We start from the raw sequence: 21,545 nt of genomic DNA, 5'->3' as shown, positions 1-21,545 counted from the left end.
GTACTAATGATTTGGTAGAGATGGCCTTACTGCCTTTATAACACAGCTTCAACTGGTGTCACTGCTGTGTTTGAGCTACGAGAGAAGTCCAGGTGGGTGCTTATGGCAGACAACCTGTCCCTCTGAGCATTGCAATCTCTTTCCCATTTTTTTAGAGAGTGTGTCTGAGCTCATCAGAATGTTTGGCAGCTTTCTAAAATGAATGTCAAACAAAATTCTTGGTGTCCACTTGAGTTTAGGATACTTGTAAAATTGCCCAGTATCTGTCCTGTGAAGTACCGGCTGTAGTATTTTTTAGCAGGCAAAGCTTTCCTTGACTGTAAAAAATGGAGATTTTTGGCTTGAAAAACCCAAAAGGATTAAAAAAACCCAAACATCCACCCTGATTTTCTCCTTAATGTCATGGTAGGAAGGCCATGGTATCACTGTTCCCTGCTGTTAGCTGGTAGCAGAGACACGTGCTTTGGGTAGTATCAATACGAATATATCTACTTGGGCTCCTCAGCCTCTTTAAAAATAGTGAGTTGAAATTAATCTAGTGAACCTGATCTGGATGGATGCAGACGCTCTCCCCTAACCTGTGAAAAGGGAAGTGCTGTGCCTTTGAGACGCAGCAGTGTGCGTGGCCACCTTGGCCGGGTTGCCCGCCGGCCGATCCTTTGCTGCTGTCCTCCCGCTGCTCTGTACGGCGTGGGCTGCGTTCACAGCCTGCAGGGTTTCCACGCGTGTCTAGCTGAGAGTTTGCAGGCAGTTTTAGTGAGTTCCACCTTGCGATGGTCACGCTTGTGCTGGGCAAATCCGGACTCAACCCTTGTTGAACGCCGTATATAGGGCCCCTCCTTGAGAAGCCTGCTTGGACGGATCCCAGGCTTCAGGCTGCAGCTTGGTGCCATCAGAGCGGGTCGGGTGAGTGAGAAGCTAGAGCAAACTGGCTTCAGTTTCTCTGCCTGACTGTGGGCAGCGATTCAAAGTGCTGTCTGTAGGTGTGGGTGTTGGATACTCGTTTTTTTTGCACCTGCTGTGGCAGGGTAGGATGTGCTTGTTCCTAGAACTGAATATTCAAAGACCTTGGTCAGTTGAAAGCCTCCTGTTTGGAAATCACACGCTGACACATTTGGCATAGCTTTTATTTGCTGGCTGAATGTGTCCCTGGTTTAGATAAATGAACTAAGTCAGAACTTCATTGCTGAAGACACTAACCACAGGTTATCTTCTTGATGATGGGCTGTAAGGAACCTTTCAAGCAGCTGTGGTGTTTGAAATGGGGGCAGTATGCCATATTGTCATGCTGCTATTTTTAAATGTAGATATAATTCTGTTCTTGGGGGTGTTGCCACCATTCAGAGTGCCTTGAGGAGCCCACATGGGCTTTGTGGAGGTGGCTTGTTTGGCTTTTCATGAGGGTGGTACATAGCCTGTGAGCTGAATGTGGCATCTGTGACAAAGAGCTGCTGCTGCTCTTGGCTTCAACTTGAAATGATGAGAGACCACCTGATCCTTAAAGCATGGGATATGGAAACATCTATGCAGTATTGCCATTCCACATATGCCAGACTCTTAAACTTTGTGGACTATGGCAAAGAGAATATCAACTCTGAGTTCAACCTATCAGCTTTTTATAAAAAGCTGTCTGATTTATGCTATAAAGATAGAGGGAGAAAATATGTTGGTACAGTCATTTTTCTGCTTCTGTGAGTCAGCTTGTTCTAATGGGTTTTGAAGTGGATAGCTCATCATCATTTGGGGTTTTTAAGTGCAGGTTGTATGCAGTGTTAGCTCACTAAAATTTCTGCTGTGCCATGATTGACTGGCCTAAAGTTACATCATCAGAATAGGATAGTCAGCCTTAAAATAACAAGAAAACATGCCTTTAATGCTAATTACCCATTGAAAAGCAGTGTTTTGGGGTTTTTTGTTTTTACTTTTAAATAGCAAATAGTGGCTTTGTAAGGTTGGCTTTATCTCATCTCTGCAAGAACATATTTTTATTGATTAAATCAATGCATCAGTGAGCAACACGTGGCTGATGGGCTATCTGCAGCACAGGAGTAGTTTGAGTGTGGCTCCCATGCCGAGGCTGTGCAGTGTGACCTGGAGCATGGGCTGGGTTAGCCTAGGGCCTGTAGATAATCCAAATTATCCAAGCAAGTGGGAGGAAACAAATTAGTGGAGACTGGCATGGCTGGTACTGCCTGATACCCAACTGTACCCCAAGCCTGTGGGGTAGCACAGTGACCCCTGTGGAGCAGTTACATGTGTCCTTTAAACCTTCTCCTTCCTTTCCTGCTCCTTAAACAAAACTGGTCCTGTGATGCTTGACTCTGAGGATAGTTTGGTTGGCAGGGCCTGGAAGAATGGTTGGCCCTTACATAAATTGTGTGTGTGTGTATACATTAATGTGTGTGTATATATCTTCATAATACACTAAACAGTTTGGGTTTAAAGTTATGTGAGCTGGTGTAAGGTCTTGTTGCAGCTTAGTTGCACATCTGCATATGGCTGGCATCAAATATAGAGATGAGCAGGTAAATCAATCCAGTGCTGAGAAATACACACGGAGTAGTGTCTGTGAGAAAAGAGACGGAAGCAACTCGTCATTTCTTGCTTAGAAAAAGTACATGCAGGAGAACTCAGAGACCATGTTTCAATTTGTCAGAATTCGTTGCTGCTGCTTTGATTTGCAAAGTGCAGTCATTTATGTGAGTAATAACTGCATGAGATGGAGCTGCACCTGGCATCGGGCCATGGAGAACTAAGTTTTGAGTGATGTGATCTTGGAGTTAGATTCAAATGTTGTCTGTTAGTGTAAATGGAGAAACTTAAGTCTGCAATTGCTTAATCAGTTGGCTACCTTGTTTAGTTAGATAAACTTCTCTGACCTTTTACTGGCAGTAATGCAGATAAATAATGCAAGTAGTGTTTGTTCTAGAAGAAAGATACCATTTTGAAAGAGAAGGAAAGAAGAATAAGTTATCTAGTAAAGATCTATTTGTGCTTTTAAAACTTAATTTATTCGAAATGAAATATTCAGGCTTGCATAACTAAAACAGTTGAAATTGAAACTTCAAAGTAAACTTGTTCTTAACCTTATTGAGGAGGGAAAACCAGTTCAAGATATAAACAAAATTAAAATGACTAAATCAAAACTGTTTTAATGCATATTGGAACATCTTGCATACTAAAGCTCTTTGTGCATATAAAACTTGAACTATGCAGGATTGCTACAAGATTGTTATCTAAGATTTGCCTTTCCTGGTGAAGGTTTAAAAGCAAACAAATAAAGCACTTACAAACATCCCCCTGCACCCAGAAAAACAACAAAAAAAAACCCTCCACCTGGTAAGGACAGACAAATGCAGCAACTTTTCCTTCTCTAGCTGTGGCAAGAACAAAAAATTCCTGTTCTCTTTTGCCCATTTTTAATAACATAGACTATCCCAACATAAGCTGTTCTTTAGTCTTTACCCTTCATGAAACAGCGATCCTCCTTCAGTTGTTTGCATTGCAATAGCAAATTGTCTTTTTTTCTAGCAATCAGAAATGGATTGTGGTGTTCATCTTAAGAAAGCAAAACCTCAGGACTCTAGGAACCATGCGCAGCAAGAGGAGGAGACCAGTCTTGCAAATACCTTGGAGCATATTATGGGACAGCTGGATGTTCTCACTCAGGTATGGTTTGCTCTTTAATTTTTCAATCACAAAGGTACCTCTGACTGGAAGAATTGGGAATATTTTGCAATGGTTTCATAGAATAAAAGTGTGGCTAGTTCAGAACCTCTGTTTTTCAGTAATTTTTTGATAAATCTGTCTTCATCTGTTTGTCAGTTTATATCTATCAGCTGCCTCACATTAACTTCTAGCTCAGACCCTGCTCTTCCCGAATTCTTTTATGCTGCAGTGTATCAGAGTGCTACTCGAGCAAGCTCTGGTATCCTGTGCTATTAGCCAAGGTTTATCTAAGGTGATGCCTAGAGGAGTGGTTGGCAGTAGGACTCTGTTTTGGTGAATAATCTCTGTCTCTCTTCCCTCCTCCATTATACTGCAGTCTACAGATAAACTCTGTTCAGATCCCGTTCCTTTTCCCCACCCAACATTCACCTACACAGTCCAATTTCTGCAATATTCTCCTCCCATCAACAAGTCTGGGCCCTTCTGTGCCTCATCTCTGAAACATGCTTTTCACCCACAGCTAGCAAACTAATCCCTTGCTAAAGCATTAACATACAGCTCTTCCTCAAAGTCACTAAGCAATGATTGAACAGTACCAGCTGTTAATGGTGATCATCATAGTATGTGTTTACTTAAGAATTTGGGGTTATAGCTATTTTTTTAAGCAAATAGCTGCTCGTTGCTCCTGTGAAGAAATATAATTTCTGATCATTGTCTGGGGCCGAATTTCATTGTGTGTGGTTGAGGTATGTGAGAAGCAGGGAGAAAGTATGGGATAGTAAACATTGGTGATCTGTAGATGAGAGCATGGTCGTAGGATGGAAAAATCTGTGTGGGAGGGTTTTTGTGTGAGTTTGAGTGTTGTTTCTGAGGAAGAACAAGCAGGTCTTGAACCCTTGGTATTGAATATGCTGATTACTAGCCTGAGTTAGATCTCTGCTCTTGAAGTGCTTGTCAAAAAGGGTAAGGTGATGGGTTGGAGGGCCCATCAGGGGATTGAAGTAGGGCTGATTTAGGGATTGAAAAAGCACTCCAGGACTACAGACAGTCTAAAATAGCATAGGGTGAAAACCAAAAGATATTTAAGTTCATTTGGCAGAAGTATAAGAAAGCACTTTTCCTGTTATCTCTCAAATGCTGAACAGTGGAGGGGGTGGGGGGGAATCTTGTATGACACTAGGCCTTCATGCTTGTGAGTAAAATGCAACCCAGAGTATACACAAAATATTTTATTACTGGTTTTATATCTCACTAGTAAGTTTGGAATGTGATCACTATCTTTCATTGCATAAATCAGATCCACAGTTCTGATGATGGATGTGTGATGGCTCCTTTTCAACTTCATAGGTGTTTAGAGGAGGCAAATATCACAGTAAACAGTATGTGTAGGATTTAAACTAGATATAAGCCATGCAAACATCTCTTTTGAAAATATTGTGTAACCATATAAAATTCCAAATGTCTTAAACCTAGAAAAAAGAGAAATTGAGATCAATGGGGGAGGAATAAATTAGTAGGTTATAGGATAAAATTGGAAGTAGGCCTGAAATAGTGAAAAAAAAAAAATCAACCAACAAAACCAACCCAAAACAAACAAAAAAACCCCTCCCCAAAATGCTGCCTTGAGTAACTCTTCATTCAGCAACCTTTTACCTTTTGGTAGCTTTTTTGGCATCCTTGAAGTACTTAATTTTCCACTGCTTGTAATCTTTCTATGTTGTGTTTCATATTAACACCATTTTAATGAATTTGTACAAGTAGATGTTCCTGACGCTGTTGAAATGGTTTCATAATTCTTCATGCCAAAATTTTGATACTTAGCAGTGAAACAAACCAACACCAAACAAACTTAAGCAAATGAGCCTTGGAAGCCTTACTCACTCCTAGAGTAAGGGAGGAGGCTCTGAGGAGGAGGGATGCAGGCAGGTAGCAAGACAGAACTGCAGAAGGTAACTCTGGAGGCATCTGCTTGCACAGCTAAATTTTGTTATTTCGTAGTGCTGATGGGCTGTAACAGAGAAGGGAATTCAGCACTGGTAGAGCCACTGTTACCCCTCTTTTGTGCAATTAGATGTTGGCCAGGAGGAGCCATGGCCTGCTGATTGCTAGCAAAGACCCGAGTGGCTGCTGGTGCTGGGTTGGTTCTTTCCTAGCCATTTCTGCCAGAGCACAGCTGGGTGCTGCTCCCTTCATGTAGCAGATTCAAACCAATGTTGTGTGTTTTTTATATGGCAGCTTTGGGCCAGCTGACTCCTTTTCATGAAAGGAGGACACCACTACTTCTTCAAAAATGGAACAAAAAGCTTTTGTAAATAACACATAACAGGTGTTAATGTTTTTCCCTTGAAGAAGGGCTGAGGATGCTTCTGGTGCTCTGTTATAAATCATTGGTTCATAATTCCTGTTGCTTGTTTGAGGGAGAACACTGATGGCATAAGCAGGGCCATACAGTTTAAGGGAAAGGATAGAGTTCTGGTGATATTTCCAGAAACCCTCTATTGATATAACCATCAATGAGGTTTTTCAGGCATTTACAATTTGTTAGCTCTACAGGAGCTTGGGTATACTTCTGCTGTGGTATATTTAGTTCCTGTGCTCTTCATTCTTGTCATAGTTTCCAACATAGTGTTAACATGATGTAACGTACCGGTGGGGGAAATTTAAGTAGTGATAAACTACTTGGGGAAATTATACAACTATAAACTTAAATTCTTTTCCTAATATATTTTCCATAGCTATCATTTCAAGGTTCATCATGCTAAACCTAGTATCATGTAAAAGTGGAAAGGAGAGAAACTACTTTCAATTTCTGCTGAAAGAGGTAGTAGTAAGATATCAGCTGCAGGCTGTCATCTCTTGCCAGTGCACAGCTTTGTTCCGATCTGCAGAGTTGAAACTGCATTGTCTGCCGCTCACCAATTACCAGTACCTTCCCTCTGTTGACAGTAGATTTCCAGGTGAAGTAGAGACAGCAGGATTGGTTTTATTCCATGAAGAGGTCTCTTCCTGCCAGACACCAATTGCAAGTAGAAGCGCTGAGGGTGTAGAGGTGGTGTGCCACTTGCAGGAGGATCTGCTTGAGCAGACTTGCTCCTTCAGTTGGGCCCTTCGGTGGCTCTTAGAAAAAGATGGATCAGAAGAAACCAGTGGCTGTTGTATGCCACATCTAGCAGTAACCACTATAGCGAGTACAAATGACCCCCTCAGATTTACAAAGCAGCATTTTTATGTTGTTTACCTTTGTGCTGATTTTATTCTTCAAGGTTTTGGCAACTTTTAGCTGGTCTTTGATTCATTGATACCTTCTTCTCCCTCACCAGAACTCTGTCAGGGCATATTTTACTTTACTTGTAGGAAAGTGGCTTAATGTGACCTGACAGGGTCTTAATTTTTTTTTTTTTAATAAATATGGTTTGTGTCTGGCCATACTTCACAAGCAACTAAAGAAGTTAATGTTTGACTGCCTTTTTCAGAAGAGTATCACATGCTTAATAATTATGCTGCTTTGAAGGATGGAGTAAAGTTGAGACCCACACATAAGCCAGTTGTTTCCAGTAGTTTTGGGTTACTTAGATACGCTGGTGCCCCTTTGTAGGAAAGCAGGCAATTCAAATATGACAAAGGAATGAGGAAGAGAAGAGTAATGTATGATATAGATGCTTTTCTTCAGCCTTTCTTGCAGTTTAGTATCTTGTCAGTGTCTCAGCGTTTAAAAAACCAGTACTTTACTGGCACTTCAGAGATGTGAAAAGGAGGAAAATGCAAAACGTTTATGGTTTGATTTTTTTATCAAAGTCTGGATCTCAGTATCTCAGTACCTATATGAAGAGGTGGGCTGAATATTAAAATTTAAGGGGAAAATAAGGTGACTCCTTTTTTTGATAACTTCCTGGAACAGAAAGGTGCATGTTGGCTGAACCAAAATGGAGCAGAAACTTGAGAGTTTTCTTCGTTTAAATGCATTTTCTGCACTTGCAGCTGAACTGCACTTCTGAAAGATCATCATCTGTGAGTAACCAACTTGGCTGCAGTACATTTGCAATGATCATCTTCAAAGAGTTTGTATACTCTTGCCCTCACTCCAAACATCAGCAGCTGCCATGCTCACTGTTAATCTGTAGCGCTGGTGGGCAATGGGCACTGAGGCAAAAGCTGCTGGTTTTATGTGGGCAGGAAGATGTCTGCTCCAGAGAGTTCAGAATCAGGCTAGCATAAAAATTCATAAATAGTTGCAATAATCTACCCACAGGAAACGGCTTTATATACTTCCCCAGAATAATTTTGCATTGAAACGGGGAGAAAACAACACAATGAAAGGGAGAAGACTTGTAAAATAATCCAAGTCTGAATTGAAGGACAATCTAGCTCACGTGAGATTAAAGGATTATTTCACTCCAGAAAAGATTACAGAAAGGGAGGAGAAGAATTTTTTAAATTAAATTCTAACATTAAAAAAAGACTTGGACACAAGTTATTTGCTTTTAAATTAAAACTGAAGATGTTTCTGTGTCTAATGCTTATAATGAAAACAGCTAAAATAAAGTTTGTTACTCGTTTTTTTGAGATGTCTCCAAAGCCTGTGTTGGTGAGGAATGAATGTGGCCCCACTCCTCTGAGAAATTCTGAATGTAGATTAACTAACTGTTATAAATGCCTTTATAACTTGAAGTAGTTACAAGTCAAGAAAAAAGATTTGGGGGGGAGGAAGGGGAAGGGAGGGTTATAAGTGCTGCTACCTCTGCCTTGTGCCAATGTTTTGGTTTCGGTGTTGCTCTCAAGACCTGAACACCCACTGGCTACAGCCAGACCCAACACATAGGAGAAAAAACAGGAGCAGTTTTTATTCTAAAAGAAATGGTTTGAAATCCAAAACACTACTAAGTTTCCCACTGAAAAAATCTGTGAAATGCCAGCTGAGCATTGTTTTTAAACTATAGAATTGTGGAATGGTTGGGGTTGGAAGGGACCTTAAAGCCTGCCTAGTTCCCACCCCCCCTGCCCTGTGGTCTACTAGACCAGGTTGCTCCCAGCCCCGTCCAACCTGGCCTGGAACCCTTCCAGGGAGGGGGCAGCCACAGCTGCTCTGGGCACCCTGGGTCAGCGCCTCACCACCCTCACAGTGAAGAATTTCTTCCTTCTGTCTAGTCTAAATCTCCCCTCTTTCACTTTAAAACTGTTACCCCTTGTCCTATCCCTAAACCCCCTGATAAAGAGAATCTCCCCATCTTTCCTGTAGCTGCTATAAGGTCTCCCCAGAGCCTTCTTTCGTCTAAGCTGAACACCCCAACTCTCAGCCTGTCCTCATAAGGGAGGTGCTCCAGCCTCTGATCATCTTTGTGGTCTCTGGATGTCCTTGAGCAGGTCTGTGTCCTCCTGATGTTGGGGGCCCCACAGCTGGACACAGCACTGCAGGTGGGGTCTCACAAGAGCGGAGTAGGGGAGGAGCATCCCCTCCCTCGACATGCTGGCCACACTGTTCTTGATGCAGCCCAGGACACGGTTGGCTTTCTGGGCTGCAAATGCACATTGGCTCATGGTCATTTTTTCATCAACCAATACCCTCCAAGTCCTTTTCCACAGGGCAACTCTCCATCCACTCCTCGCCCATCCAGGATTTGTGTTTGGGATTGCCCCGACCCATGTGCAGGACCGTGCACTTGGCCTCGTTGCACGTCACGAGGTTTGCCCAGGCCCACCTCTCTGGTCTGTCCAGGTCCCTCTGGATGGCATCCAGCGTGTCACTGCACCACACAGCTTGGTGATGTTTGTGAACTTGCTGAGGGTGCACTCGATCCCACTGTCCATGTTGCCAGCAAAGATGTTAAACAGCACTGGTCTCCATACCAACCCCTGAGGAACAGCACTTGTCACTGCTCTCCACTTGGATGTCAAGCTGCTGACTGCAGCACTTTGAGTGTGACCACCCAACCAGTTCCTTATTCACTGGGTGGTCCATCCATCAAATCCATGTCTCTCCAATTTAGAGACAAGGCTTTTGTGTGAGACGGTGTCAAAAGCTTTGTACAAGTCCAGGTAGATGATGTCAGCTGCTCTTTCCTTGGTCACCAGCGCTGTAACCCTGTTGTAGAAGGCCACCAAATTAGTCAGGCACAATTTTCCCCTGGTGAAGCTGTGTTGGCTGTCACATCACCTCCTTATTTTCAATGTGCTCTAGCCTATTTTCCAGGAGGATCTGCTCCATGAGCTTGCCATGCACAGAGGTGGGACTGACTGGTCTGTAGTTATTCAGGTCGTCTTTATTTCCCTTTTCAAAAATGGGGGGGTTATGTTTCCACTTTTCTACTCAGTGGGAACTTCACCAGACTGCCACGACTTCTCAAATATAGTGGGTAGTGGCAGAGCAACTTCCTCTGCCAGTTCCCTCAGGACCCGTGGGTGCATCTCATCAGGTCTCATGGACTTGTGTACCTTCAGGTTCCTTAGATGGTCTCAAACCTGATATTCTCCTACAGTGGGTGGTTCTTCATTCTCCCAGTCCCTGCCTTTGCCTTCTGCATCTTGGGCGGTGTGACTAGAGCCCTTGCTGGTAAAGAATGAAGCAAAAAAGTCATTGAATACCTCAGCTTTCTCTATATCCCAGGTAGCCAAGCCTCTCTTTTCATTCCGGAGAGGACCCACATTTTCACTAGTCTTCTTTTTATCACTGACATAACTGTGAAAGTTTTTTTGTGTTGCCCTTGAAGTCCCTGGCCAGATCTAATTCTACCAGGGCTTTGGCCTTCCTAATCTGATCCCTGACTGCTCAGACAGTTCCTCTGTATTCCTCCCAGTCTACCTGTCCTTGCTTCTACTCTCTGTAGGCTTTTTTGTGTTTGAGCTTGTCTAGGAGCTCCCTGTTAATCCACGTAGGCCTCTTGGCAGACTTTCTCTTTGTCAGGATGCATCACTCCTGAGCTTGGAGGAGGTGGTCCTTGAATATTAACCAGCTTTCACGGGCCCCTCTTGCCTCCAGGGCTTTATCTCGTGTTGCTCTGCCAAGCAGATCCCTGAAACGGCCGAAGTCTGCTCCCCTGAAGTCCAGGGCAGCAAGCTTACTGTACGTCTTCCTTGCTTACTTAAAGATCTTTAACTCCACCATTTCATTGTCCCTGCAGCTAAGGCTGCCCTGGAGCTTCACACTCCCTACCAACCCCTCCTTGTTAATGAGATCAAGGTCCAGCACAGCACCTCTCCTCCTTGCCTCCTCTAGCACTTGGAGAAGGAAGTTATCACCAACGCATTTCAGTAACCTCATGGATTGCTTATGCACTGCTGTATTGTCAATACAGCAGTGCATAAGCAATCCATGAGGACCAGGGCATGTGAACAAGAGGCTGCTCCTGTCTGTCTATAGAGGGCCTCATTCACTTGGTCTACCTAGTCAGGTGGCCTGTAGCCATCTTAATTTAAAGAACATTGCCGCTATTTCTCATAATTCAAAGACATCTCTTGGAGGTGCGGTAGCTTTGATCTCTCACTCAAAACAAAGGAAGTACCCTGGTTGTTACCAGTCCTCTGTATAATGTTATCAGAGCTACTTTTTTTCTGAAATTGACTTCCAAAATATGCTTGCTATAAACTCTTAAGTCTTAATACAAATACATTTTTCTTCCTTCCAAGACTGCCTTAATTAAATGCTCTCCTAGGGATAGTGCTATATTAGCAGGACACTGTCTAAAGTCTGGCTTCTCAAAAGTGCCAGTCATCTCCCTGAAGGTCCACCGGACCTTCACCTTCCATTAGCCTTCAGTGGGGAGGAATACTAAACACCTCCCGCAATTTGTTTTCACAAACAGACTTTGAGGGTTAATAGAAGTTATTATTCAGCCATTGGATATCAGCAGCTGGGATAATTTAACTGAGTGATTTGCATCCTTTCAGAGGTAGATTGAGTGGCTGGGGGAGGATATCTGAAGTCTTCGTGGTTGGGGGAGACCTCTACTGATTTGGGCCTCTAATTTCTATATTGTGCAGTTGCTGTCATGCTACATGCTTGGGTATTTTGTTGTAGCTCATCATAACTTGCTGTGTTTTCATACCGTGTGGTGAAACCTGAAGTCTCCTGAATCCTTCTGTTGTGCTGGTCTAGCCCCAGAGGTCTAGGATTTCTGCACCAAAGCAGCTGCCCATAACTGTGTGGAAGCTTGCAGCTATTCCCTTCCAGAAACTTGCAGGATACGATGCAAGCGCAGTCAGTTTAGCTTTGGCTGATCAGCTGTCAAGACTGAAGCAACGGCAGTGTGTGATGAAACATTTTTAGTAAGAGGGCTGTAAATGGAAAGGCTCAGTTACAGATGGCGTGTGTGCCTTGTGTCCCCACGCTGTGCAGAAGAAACTGGCAGAGCTCGTGGCTCATCTTCTTTGGGGCTAGGATTGATTTAATACAAAGGACGTCATTTTCTGTCCTTCAGGGTCCCTTTGGTCACTGTGGTAGTGGTACTGACCATGCTGCTTGGTCTGGCAAAGTGGATGATACTAGAATTTTCTTCATTCTGAAATAATCAATACACTATCTGTAAATCAGCCTCATGTGAAGTATTTGATGCAAATGGGCTTTGTGAGAATTCACTTTAGAGTTTGCGTTCAAAGCAGCTGAGATGGTGAGGAGCTACAGAACTTATTTAAAATGTCTCTGGGTAGCAGATCTTGTTTTAGTCTGAGCAGATGAGGAGCTATCATTTCTTTAGAAATCATTTCATGTTAAAAAAACAAAACAAACAAAAAATCACCTTAATTGTGTATTTGATCTCCGAGATTAAGGCCTTGACCACTAGAGTAAGGCTAGTCCCGGCATGCAAAGAGCCTTGCATGCATTTGTTTGTTACATAAAGTGTTAATAACTGTGAAGGCTTAATGCCTTGTTATACTGTCAGATATGAGGCTTACTTCCTCAGTTAGTCTAAACTGCCAGCCTTTGCTGAAAGTGCTTCAGAGCATACTGAAGGTTAGTAGCTGTTTCGGGTCCCATCTCAAAACTGTGTTAAGATGCAACTTGCACATAAGGATGCTTTCTTTAAGCGTAGCAGGGGTCTGCTTTGAGTTTCAGTAGATGAAGTTGCTGAGATCGAAGGGAGGCTGACAGCAAGTCGGGGCAGAACTTAGTACTATAGGAGGAAAGGCTGCTTCTCGCCAGACAGGTTCATGCTTGAACCTCAGAGTGGGTTTTCCTGCACAGGTTCTGTAAGCCTCTTAATTTTGCAGTTGAAGTTTGGTATTTTAAACTATTGTTAGTGGAAAGGACACTGGTGCAAAGCTTTCCTGTGGTAATTTATTTCACTCATTGCATTAGTTTAGAGAAAGGGCTCCCAAGCTTAATGTACCTGGATATTTGCTAATTCCTGTCTCTGCATAGGATTGCGTATGTGCTCAAGACTGTGTTTAGCAGGTGTTGGAGGTCCCATTTTAGTGATCTGCATGCAATAACTGGGGCCTCTTCTTGTTGCTATTACTCATTCTGACTGGTGCAACTGTACTCCTTTCTTGCAAGACTTTTTACTTTCCAGTACAGTGTCAACAGTTCTCAATGCTGTGCAGCAGGCTGTGTCCAGGTATCACAAATTTGCACCCTGGAGGTGCATAGGTACTTCTGAACCCACTCATTAGTGCTTGTCAAGGAGGGACCCTTGGATGCTAACGCAGCATTTTTATGATTCAGTTTACTTGCTGTACTTGGATAGGTCTGGGGCTGAAACTGGCTCTGAAATTACAAGGAGTTATAGCAGGGCATCTAGCTCTGAAAACAAAGGAGCGCTGGCCTTGATCGTTACCGAGAGCAGAGCTCTTAAGCCTGCAACTCCACGTCAAGCTTCACAAGTCTCGTTCTGCAAATCCATGGACAGTCTGTAGTCTTCCCTAAGATTTAGTTTGCTTAAAGGCGTGCCTAAGTCTGTCTTTGTACCAGCACAGTGGAGTGGGGAAACTGAATGCACAGAAATTTATAAACTTTTTGTTGCATGTTCTTTTGCAGGTGCTTTTCTGATAAATTGAAAAAAAAAATGCTGTCTTCATAAATTAACATGTCAGACAGGAAAGAAAAATCTGAGGAGGTAGAAATAATGTTTTTTCTTGGGCTATTTGATATGTTAGTGCCCTGCAAAATATTTTTTAGCATATGCTTAGAAACTCTTAGTTTTTAAGGAGCAAACTTTTAAGAATCTTTTTATTTAAGTAAATGTAGGAAACCACTTCTACCTCCTTTGAGATCAACAGAAAGATTTTATGTTACGAAATGGCGACAGGAATAGAAGTGCAAGTGTAATACTTTGCCTGCACATCTACTTTGCAGTCGGTGTGCAGGATCATACCCCTTGTAGGCTGATCTGCGTAACTCATATATCAACACATGGATTTTCTTGGGCATCCCACAATTACCGGTGATCAGCCGGAGCAGTGTTATGTCCCCTGTGCTATTATGTGTGCTAACTCAATCAATGTCAGCGTGAGTGGCATACTGAAAATCCATGTGCTGCTTGCAGGGAAGGAACTGCAGCATTCTGCTTGCAGAGCAGCCATCCCTTAGCTGAGCCAAAGGTTATTCCACCGTTCCCCTGCTCTTGCAGTCTTTGCCCCCAGCTCCAGGTTAAGTACTGCTTTAGTTAATGAGCAGCCATCTGTCTAGGTGGATCAATCTCTCCTGGCCAGGACTCCTACCACTGCTCCAGAGGGTTGCTGATGGCCTCTTGCTTGCTTGCTCTGGACTCTGCTTTCAGGTTTCCTTCGGCAGTTGTAGAACTGGTTGCTGTTGGCATTCAATTAGCACCTGGTTCCTCTTATCTGTAGTCCTCTAGAGGCAGGACTGATTATCCCTCCAGGGCCACTGCAAAAGCCTCAGCCCTGAGGCTAGCCATTCTTAAACTGTCTCTGCTACTTAATCAGCCCGAGGAATGTTTAACATGGGCTAAGGAAAATATACTGATGGAACCATCTTGGAACAGCATCACAAATCACTATTATTTGGATTGAGGGAGTAAAAATATCATGGAGGAATAGCACAGGGGGGCTTGTCATTGTGTAAGCAAGTGTGACTACTGGGTGCTTCATTTTAGGTGTCCTGGGGCAGAATGGAGCTGAGTATTCCCCAGAATTGAAAAAATAAATAGGATACAACTTTGGGTTTTTTATTCTCATTAATGTTTCCAAAGAGAAGAGCAGGTTTTTGCTAGGCTAAGTCTGCGAAGATGAATGAAGACAAATGTCTCAGGAAGTGTCAATAGAAGTAATTTAAGTAAGTTTTCTTTTGTGTGAAAAATTCTATATTCTGTTCTGGTGATGCTTGGTATATTCCTGTAATGTCAGAAATATTTCTTAATTTCCTAAAAAAATAAATAGGTTGATCTTTCTTCTCATTTAAGCCTAAGGTGTTATCCTTCTGCCAATCGGAGCCAGGACTTTTAATAAACTACCCAGCATTTACTCCCTGGTGTGTAATGGAGACATGTACTGTGCTCCTGACACAACAGGAGGCTCAGATCTTGCCACAGAGAAATGGCTTGAGTGTGAACCTGGTTCCAGTGAATCCTCACTGAATCTGGCTAACAGCATTTTCCTCCTTGGCTTAATTGTTGTTTCATTATCTTCTGAAAAGCAATAGCAAAAACATGCAGGAGTTGAACGTGTGCAGTTTAATTTGCCTACCAACAAGGACTTGCTTTATGAATAGAAACATGGAAATACTGTAAAACTCTGTCAGCTGCTAATAAAGGAGCTTTTCTTTTATGTGTAAGTTACAATATAGCAGTATTAGCAGCTGGGCAGTATTTGTGCTTTCCCTTACCTTCCTACAATGTCAGATGCCCTGTGTGTTTTGGGTATCATATAGTCAAGTCTAAATGGACTGTAGTCATCAGTTCCTAGTTTGGACTTCCTGGATTTCATTTCTGACTGCTACTTTTCCACTTTTAGTTTCCAAAAAATACTCGCTACAAGCTTTCTGCTTATACTTACATGCAATTTCCATTCCAATAAACATTTTCCTTACAGCTCTTTCACAAATTCAACACTTTCTGAAGTCTGTTGTACTTGTGCTTAGTCTCACGGTGCCGCGTGTAACAGCACTTAACTTGGGTCTGCAGGACTGTGGTGGCAGTAAATCATGGGATATAGGAACAGCAAGTAATCTGGGGCTTTGCTGCTAGCAGGGCAGTGTGACCAGGACATTAATTCAGTTGATTATCTTTCTAAAGGAAATTTGATGCAATGTTTCACCCTTCCTTTTTTTAACTGAATCTTGAATTACTAGTTCTTCTTTTTTAAATGGAAAAGCCAGGATCCCTACTGCTTTTCATTCTCTGTCTGGTTGCTTGCAGGATAAGGTCTTTGCTGTAAACCCCTGGTAGACATTCAGCCTGCTGTGTTCTGCCCTGAGTAGCTTTACTCCTGACCTCTGTAAGACAGCCACTAGGCAATAGCGTGGCTGGATGTGAAAAAGATGAAATCCTTTCTCCTTCGAGTAGACAGGAGGGCTCCTGCTGGCTCGGGGTGCCTGGGATGTTACCTGCTGGCTCTGCAACTTTTCTTCTGGTTCTCTATGAACTGCAGTTCTTGTGTCTCAAAGGGGTGGCAACAGAGGAATTAAAAAATGAAGCTAGTGCTGTAGCCCGTGGAAATATTCAAGCAATGCAGGGCTTTTTCTTTCAGGTGAAGCTTTCTACAGTTGCAGCAGTGCTGCATTAGGCAGCCGGAGTTAGCTCTTCTGCCTTGCCACAGGTCAGAGGTACAGGTTCACTAGAAATAGGCTTTGAACGATGTTTGGGGAAGAAAAAAAGGGTGCATTATAGTAAATGCTATGATGCACAGCCCTTTCTGACTTTGCTGATATGCGATCTTGCAAGATACCTTTGCCACAGAGCTTCGTATTGTTTTTACAACGTCTGTTTTCTCTCTCCCCCCTCCCCCACCCCACCATTTGTCTCATTCCCCAAATCATTTTACGGGAGACTTTTCCTCGTCTCAAGTGGCCTTAGCCAAGCTATTTCCTCTCTTTGTGCTTTCGTTTCCCCAGCTGTAAAGTGGGGATAATGAGACCTGCTTTCTTTTGTCAGGCACTTAGAGATGTGCTTACGAAATGCGCTATTAAAAGGCTTTCTATGTATAACTTCTATACAAACAGCGGTTGTCCAAGTTTATTTGAATTACTTTATTAAAGTCCAAGGTTCTGTGAACATCCTTTGTTTTTAACAGAGGATGTTATTGATGCAGTAAAAATGCTCAAAATGTGAAGCTATTGATTGTTGCTGATAAGTTTATGGATATTAAAGCATTAAATCATCACCACCGATTATCAGCTGTTCTGGTGTCTTTGGAAGCTGAAAGCGGTTCTGCATAGCTAGGTCCCTTGATTACCTCGGAGTGATCAATAAAAGGTTTTCAGCAGAAGCTTTTATTGCCACGTGGTCAAAATGTTCTTCCTGTGCATCCTGTACATGATGACTTCGGCTCAAAGAGAAATATATAACAATCCTTTGTGGGGTAACTGGATTACACAAAAATATTTAGGCATTATGTTGAGGTAGATATTGCCAGTTTGGGTTTCAGTTCCCCTCCACTGCCTGTTGCACTGTCTTATGCTGGGAGGGTTTTCTCGCTTGTCGTCGTGCTTGTCCAGCAAGTTTTACATGTTTTAATTGCAGCAAACTGGCAGCATTCAGGTAAGGAAGGAAAGAGTCAGAAGCAGAGAGACCAAATCAAAGTTAAAGCTGGGAAAAACCGTTCAAAACCTCTGTCTGTTGTTAGCAGAAGAGTGTCTGGTGCCTGTCTGGTGGCTCGTGAACGTGGAAGGACAGAACCTGTCCATGAAAGGAAATGCAGAGCCCAGTTTGAAAGCACCGAGTGCCGAAATGGGTGCTCGGTGGTGTCTGCAAGAGAGCTCATGCATGCCAGCCTCTGTTGCCCCTCTCTGAAGTTGAGTGGGGCTCTGCCCTGCTAAAATGCTGATACTGGAGTTGTAGCCCTGAAATACCTAAAAATACTCCTGTTAATTTAGCATTTTATTGCCCACTGAGAGTACGGTACGTAGCTTGTCTTTCTGAGCAGCTCAACAGCAGCTTTTGTTTTGTTTTGCAGACAGTTTCCATCCTGGAGCAGAGGCTGACGCTCACTGAAGACAAGCTGAAGGAATGTCTTGAGAATCAGCAGAAAATCATTCAGAACAAAACGAGCTGATTTCCTGAGGGAAGACAGGAGCCGAAGGCGTTGGGAGGTTTGAGGTTGTTTGTGTTCCTGACAGACTGCGTGTGACTTGCTTTAATGATTTTGAGCGCAATCTATTTTTCAATTGGAATGTACAGTTATTGTATCTGTAAATAAGCTTTGTTACTTCACTAAAATAAAAGGAATATTTTATTCATAAGCGTGGATAACAACTGTGATCTCCCGTGTTTTCCAGAAATACAGCAGTCAGCGTGTGGTCTGAGTACTGACTAGGAAGGTTGCATCTCTCCTGCCTTTGGTGCTGCTGAGTTAGTTTTAAAATGTTTAAGCATCTTGGAGTTGCCAGATGTCTGGCACAGGCTGTATTAGGCTTGTTGCTGAGGTGTGTGCTGGCTGCAGGTGACAGCAAAGGGTTCCCAGGATGTTTCTGGCAGTGGAAGTTCACCTCCGTTCTCGGACCACTGTGAGCAGGTGAGGTTCAACCAGCACCTGGAGAAGGGTCTGTCTCACCTGAGTGCCGGGTGGTGCCTGGCTCATCTGACAGAGCAGTTCAGACCCTGGGTGGTATTTTGTGCAGAGGTAGTTAAATTCACTGGTGGGATTTAACCTGCTCCCTTGTGCAATGTGTGAAAAACAATTGCTTGAGGCTGGAAGAGAGACCCTGGCAGGTCAGGTGCAGGGTGGATTCCAAAACAACTTTGCTTTGCCTTTGTCTGCTTATTAAATTAAAGACAGAGTAGAGGGAGAGGAAAGACAACTAAATTGCAGAATGTTTGCTCCATCATGGAACTTCCCTCTTCTCACATCAGACTGCCTTTAATTTTTGGTCATTTTGCAGATGTTTTCACAGTTGAATGGCTCATCACTCACACCTGTGCTCTCACCCAGCTCCCCTCATCACTCCTGACTTTTTCAGGGCTTTAGCAGGTGTTCAATATGTAGCTGCACAAGAATTCGGACTTCTGGGAGATCCTGTTCTCCAACACCTCTTCTGCTAACACCCACTGGAGGTCTCCTTTCTTGCAATAAACTATTACCCACATTCCTGGAGAAATGAGCTGCAGGAACTTGAGCACCTCAGGGTTAATGAAACCCTCCTCACTGCTATCTGTCTGACCTCATCAAACCAGGAGGCTGCTCAGGCCCTGCCCTTGGTGGTCCCTCCTGCTGCTGCTGCCAGCCTTGCACAGCTTCCAAGGCCCCCGTCTCCAGAAGTGCCGTGGGCATTCTGGCTGCTTGCCCGAGGACTAGCTGCCATCCTTACTTCACATGGGGCTTAGCAGATCTTAAGGCCAGCCCATGTGGTTTTGGCTCTTTTTTTTTTTTTTTTTTTTTTTTTGCACCTGTTTCTGTTGCAGGCTGTGTCTGCTAGTACAGTGTCTTGCTATTCCTCATCCCATCTGGGCGAAGCTGTTGGCATTCCCCTGCCATCACCAGGAAGGTTCTGGTCTCCTTCCCTCCTGGTACTTTCTACAGCTGTAAGAACCCCTTGTTGACATTATCACAATATTTCACTCTTTCATTTGCAGAAGGCTGAGAGCTTTCTCATTTCCATGCTTATTGGGTTGATTATAAATCTGAATTTCTCTCTGCTCTGCCACAGACTGTTTGTTTTCTGTTTCCAAGCTCAGAGTCTGATAAGTCATTATTTTCTCTTAGATTACGCTAATGGAATCAATTCAGTGATATTCTTCCGTGCTCTTGCTATAAGATTTCAGTGGCTTTCTGCTGAGAGACTGACATAATTTTCATTGAAATGAGCTTATGTAGTGATGCGGGTGGGCGGGGAGGAGGGAACTCAAAGGTACGTGCATTTATGTATTAAGCATTTCTAACATTCATCAGTTTTTAAGCTTTACTTTTAAAATAGCCTTTGTTTCCTTTTAATGTGTAGCCTCTAGTGTCTTAGAGATCACAGAAGCAATTTGTATATAGTATTTTAGGGAGAGTGGTAATACAAGTGACTTGGGCATGCTTGAGAGACACTTTTTCTTTTCAGATGTTCTGAATGAATCTACTTGAAAGGTTTAATTGCGCTTCTAAAACAGATGAGAGCAAGCCAGTGGTGTGTAGGGAAAGCTGCTTTTCTGGACTCAACTTCTTAAAAGCACTCCTTTGATCAATACAGCATATATTTGTAGGGGTAACCCAGGGTGAGTGGGTGTGGGGAGTCAGGAGGAAAGGGCATCTAACAACCTCTGTGTGATTTAGGTGGCAAGAAAGATTATCTGAAGAGAATTTCTTCTGACAGTGCTCTCCATCTCAGTCGTTTCCTTGTCCCAAATCTCAGCAACTTTTTCTCTCCATTTACCCTCCTCACCGACCTTCTACCTGCAGTAGGATATCAGGACTTAAAATGTACCAGCACTTCTAAAGGGTGGCTATTGCTTGAGAGGCAGTCAAGGTGTGGAAAACACAAGATTTAAAGTATAATCCTTGTCCTTAAACACTGAGCAATAACCTCAAAAAAAAAAAAAAAACAAAACAACCTGAGGAGCCCAGATCCTATTGCCTGTCTTCTCCCTAGGCTCCATGCTTAACTCTGTCCACTAAGCACCAGGAATTTTGAGCACTGAGGAGAGAGTAGCCTCTGCAGTGAGTTAAATCCACTTTTATTTTTACACTCACAATCTTTTATTTAGACTCGGGAACATCTGCAGCAACTGACTTGTGAAGCTGTTAACTCGGGGTACAGTGGAATGAGGAGGAGCACGTTGTCTGTACTCGGGCTGACATCGCTTCTGCAGCCCCTGGGGTTATATACCCTACCTGGGTAAGGCTTGTGGTGAACTCTGTGCATGGGAAGGCTACAAAGAGTTAAGGATTTTGTTTTGGATCTCCAAGGCATGCGTGAAGCCAAGTTCTTAAAAAAGTAGTTTAATTTGTTGCCATTACATTTGCCAGACGTATGACCTCACTAAACTTTTAGCAACAGTTCTTTGTGCCGAGATTGGCCCCCAGGGAGCCCGGCGCTGTTGCAAATGGCTTTTTGGCTGCTATGAGTATGGAGCATGTTAAACATAACCGTGATCTGTGAAAAAGTAAGAATCTTCAAGCACTGCCCACTTTCCTTCCTGTCTGGGAGCTTGAATTGGACAGATACCACAGCTGAGCTCATAACTGAATAGGCAAAAACACCAGAGCGCTGTGGTATTTACTCTTCTGGCCGGGAAGCGAGGTGGCCAGGAGCATCCTCTGCCCACAGGGTCGTCACTGGACATGAGTCGGCCAGCTAACTTGAAAATAAAATCCAACTATGATCTAAGTAGCTGGGCTAAAACTAGCCAGCTTTGTGGTACAAATCATTTATTATATAACCTCTTTAAAGAGCTGCTTTTGAACGAAATGTTTTTTGAAACACGAGTGAGTAGGAGGGGAGGGAAGCGAATCGTTTTGCAAAGGTTTGTCACTTGTGATGTGAGAGCAGGGCTGCGCTGCTTCTCTTGCTTTTTGAAGTGGTTGGTCTCCAAGTGCTGCTCAAATGGCATGACCTGATCGGCTGTAGTTTTGGGAAGGAAATGAGATGTGAAAGAAGATTCTCTTATTGATGCTCATCTGAATATTTAACCTGGATTTAGCATGCTGTAGGAAGCTTCTTGTGTGTCTCCGGGAAAGCTGGGATCTATTTCTAGCTCTGCAACAGAACTGCCATCGCAGGCAAACATCACTTTTCAATCCCCTGTTCTCCTTGTCAGGGGAGATGCATATAAATTACTTCCTCTGTTGAG

General features: G+C 43.3%; 1 protein-coding gene across 3 annotated transcripts in view; it reads left to right on the top strand.

Moving 5' to 3' along the window:
- The window catches only part of POC1A (POC1 centriolar protein A), a 68,718-nt gene extending 50,689 nt beyond the window's left edge, over positions 1–18,029 (top strand). For all 3 annotated transcript variants that reach the window (XM_042799692.1, XM_042799690.1, XM_042799691.1), the window contains exons 10-11: positions 3,532–3,669; positions 17,731–18,029. In XM_042799692.1, coding sequence (XP_042655626.1) covers positions 3,532–3,669; positions 17,731–17,829 — 237 coding nt within the window. In that variant the 3' untranslated portion in view covers positions 17,830–18,029. The remainder of the gene's footprint in view (positions 1–3,531; positions 3,670–17,730) is intronic.
- Positions 18,030–21,545: the final 3,516 nt, after the last annotated feature.

This window comes from Tyto alba, unplaced genomic scaffold (genome assembly GCF_018691265.1).
Source record: "Tyto alba isolate M040663 unplaced genomic scaffold, T.alba_DEE_v4.0 Super-Scaffold_3, whole genome shotgun sequence".
Classification (NCBI taxonomy): Eukaryota; Metazoa; Chordata; class Aves; order Strigiformes; family Tytonidae; genus Tyto; species Tyto alba.
Note: the sequence above shows the minus strand (reverse complement) of the source record. Positions and strands in the feature narration are given on the sequence as shown.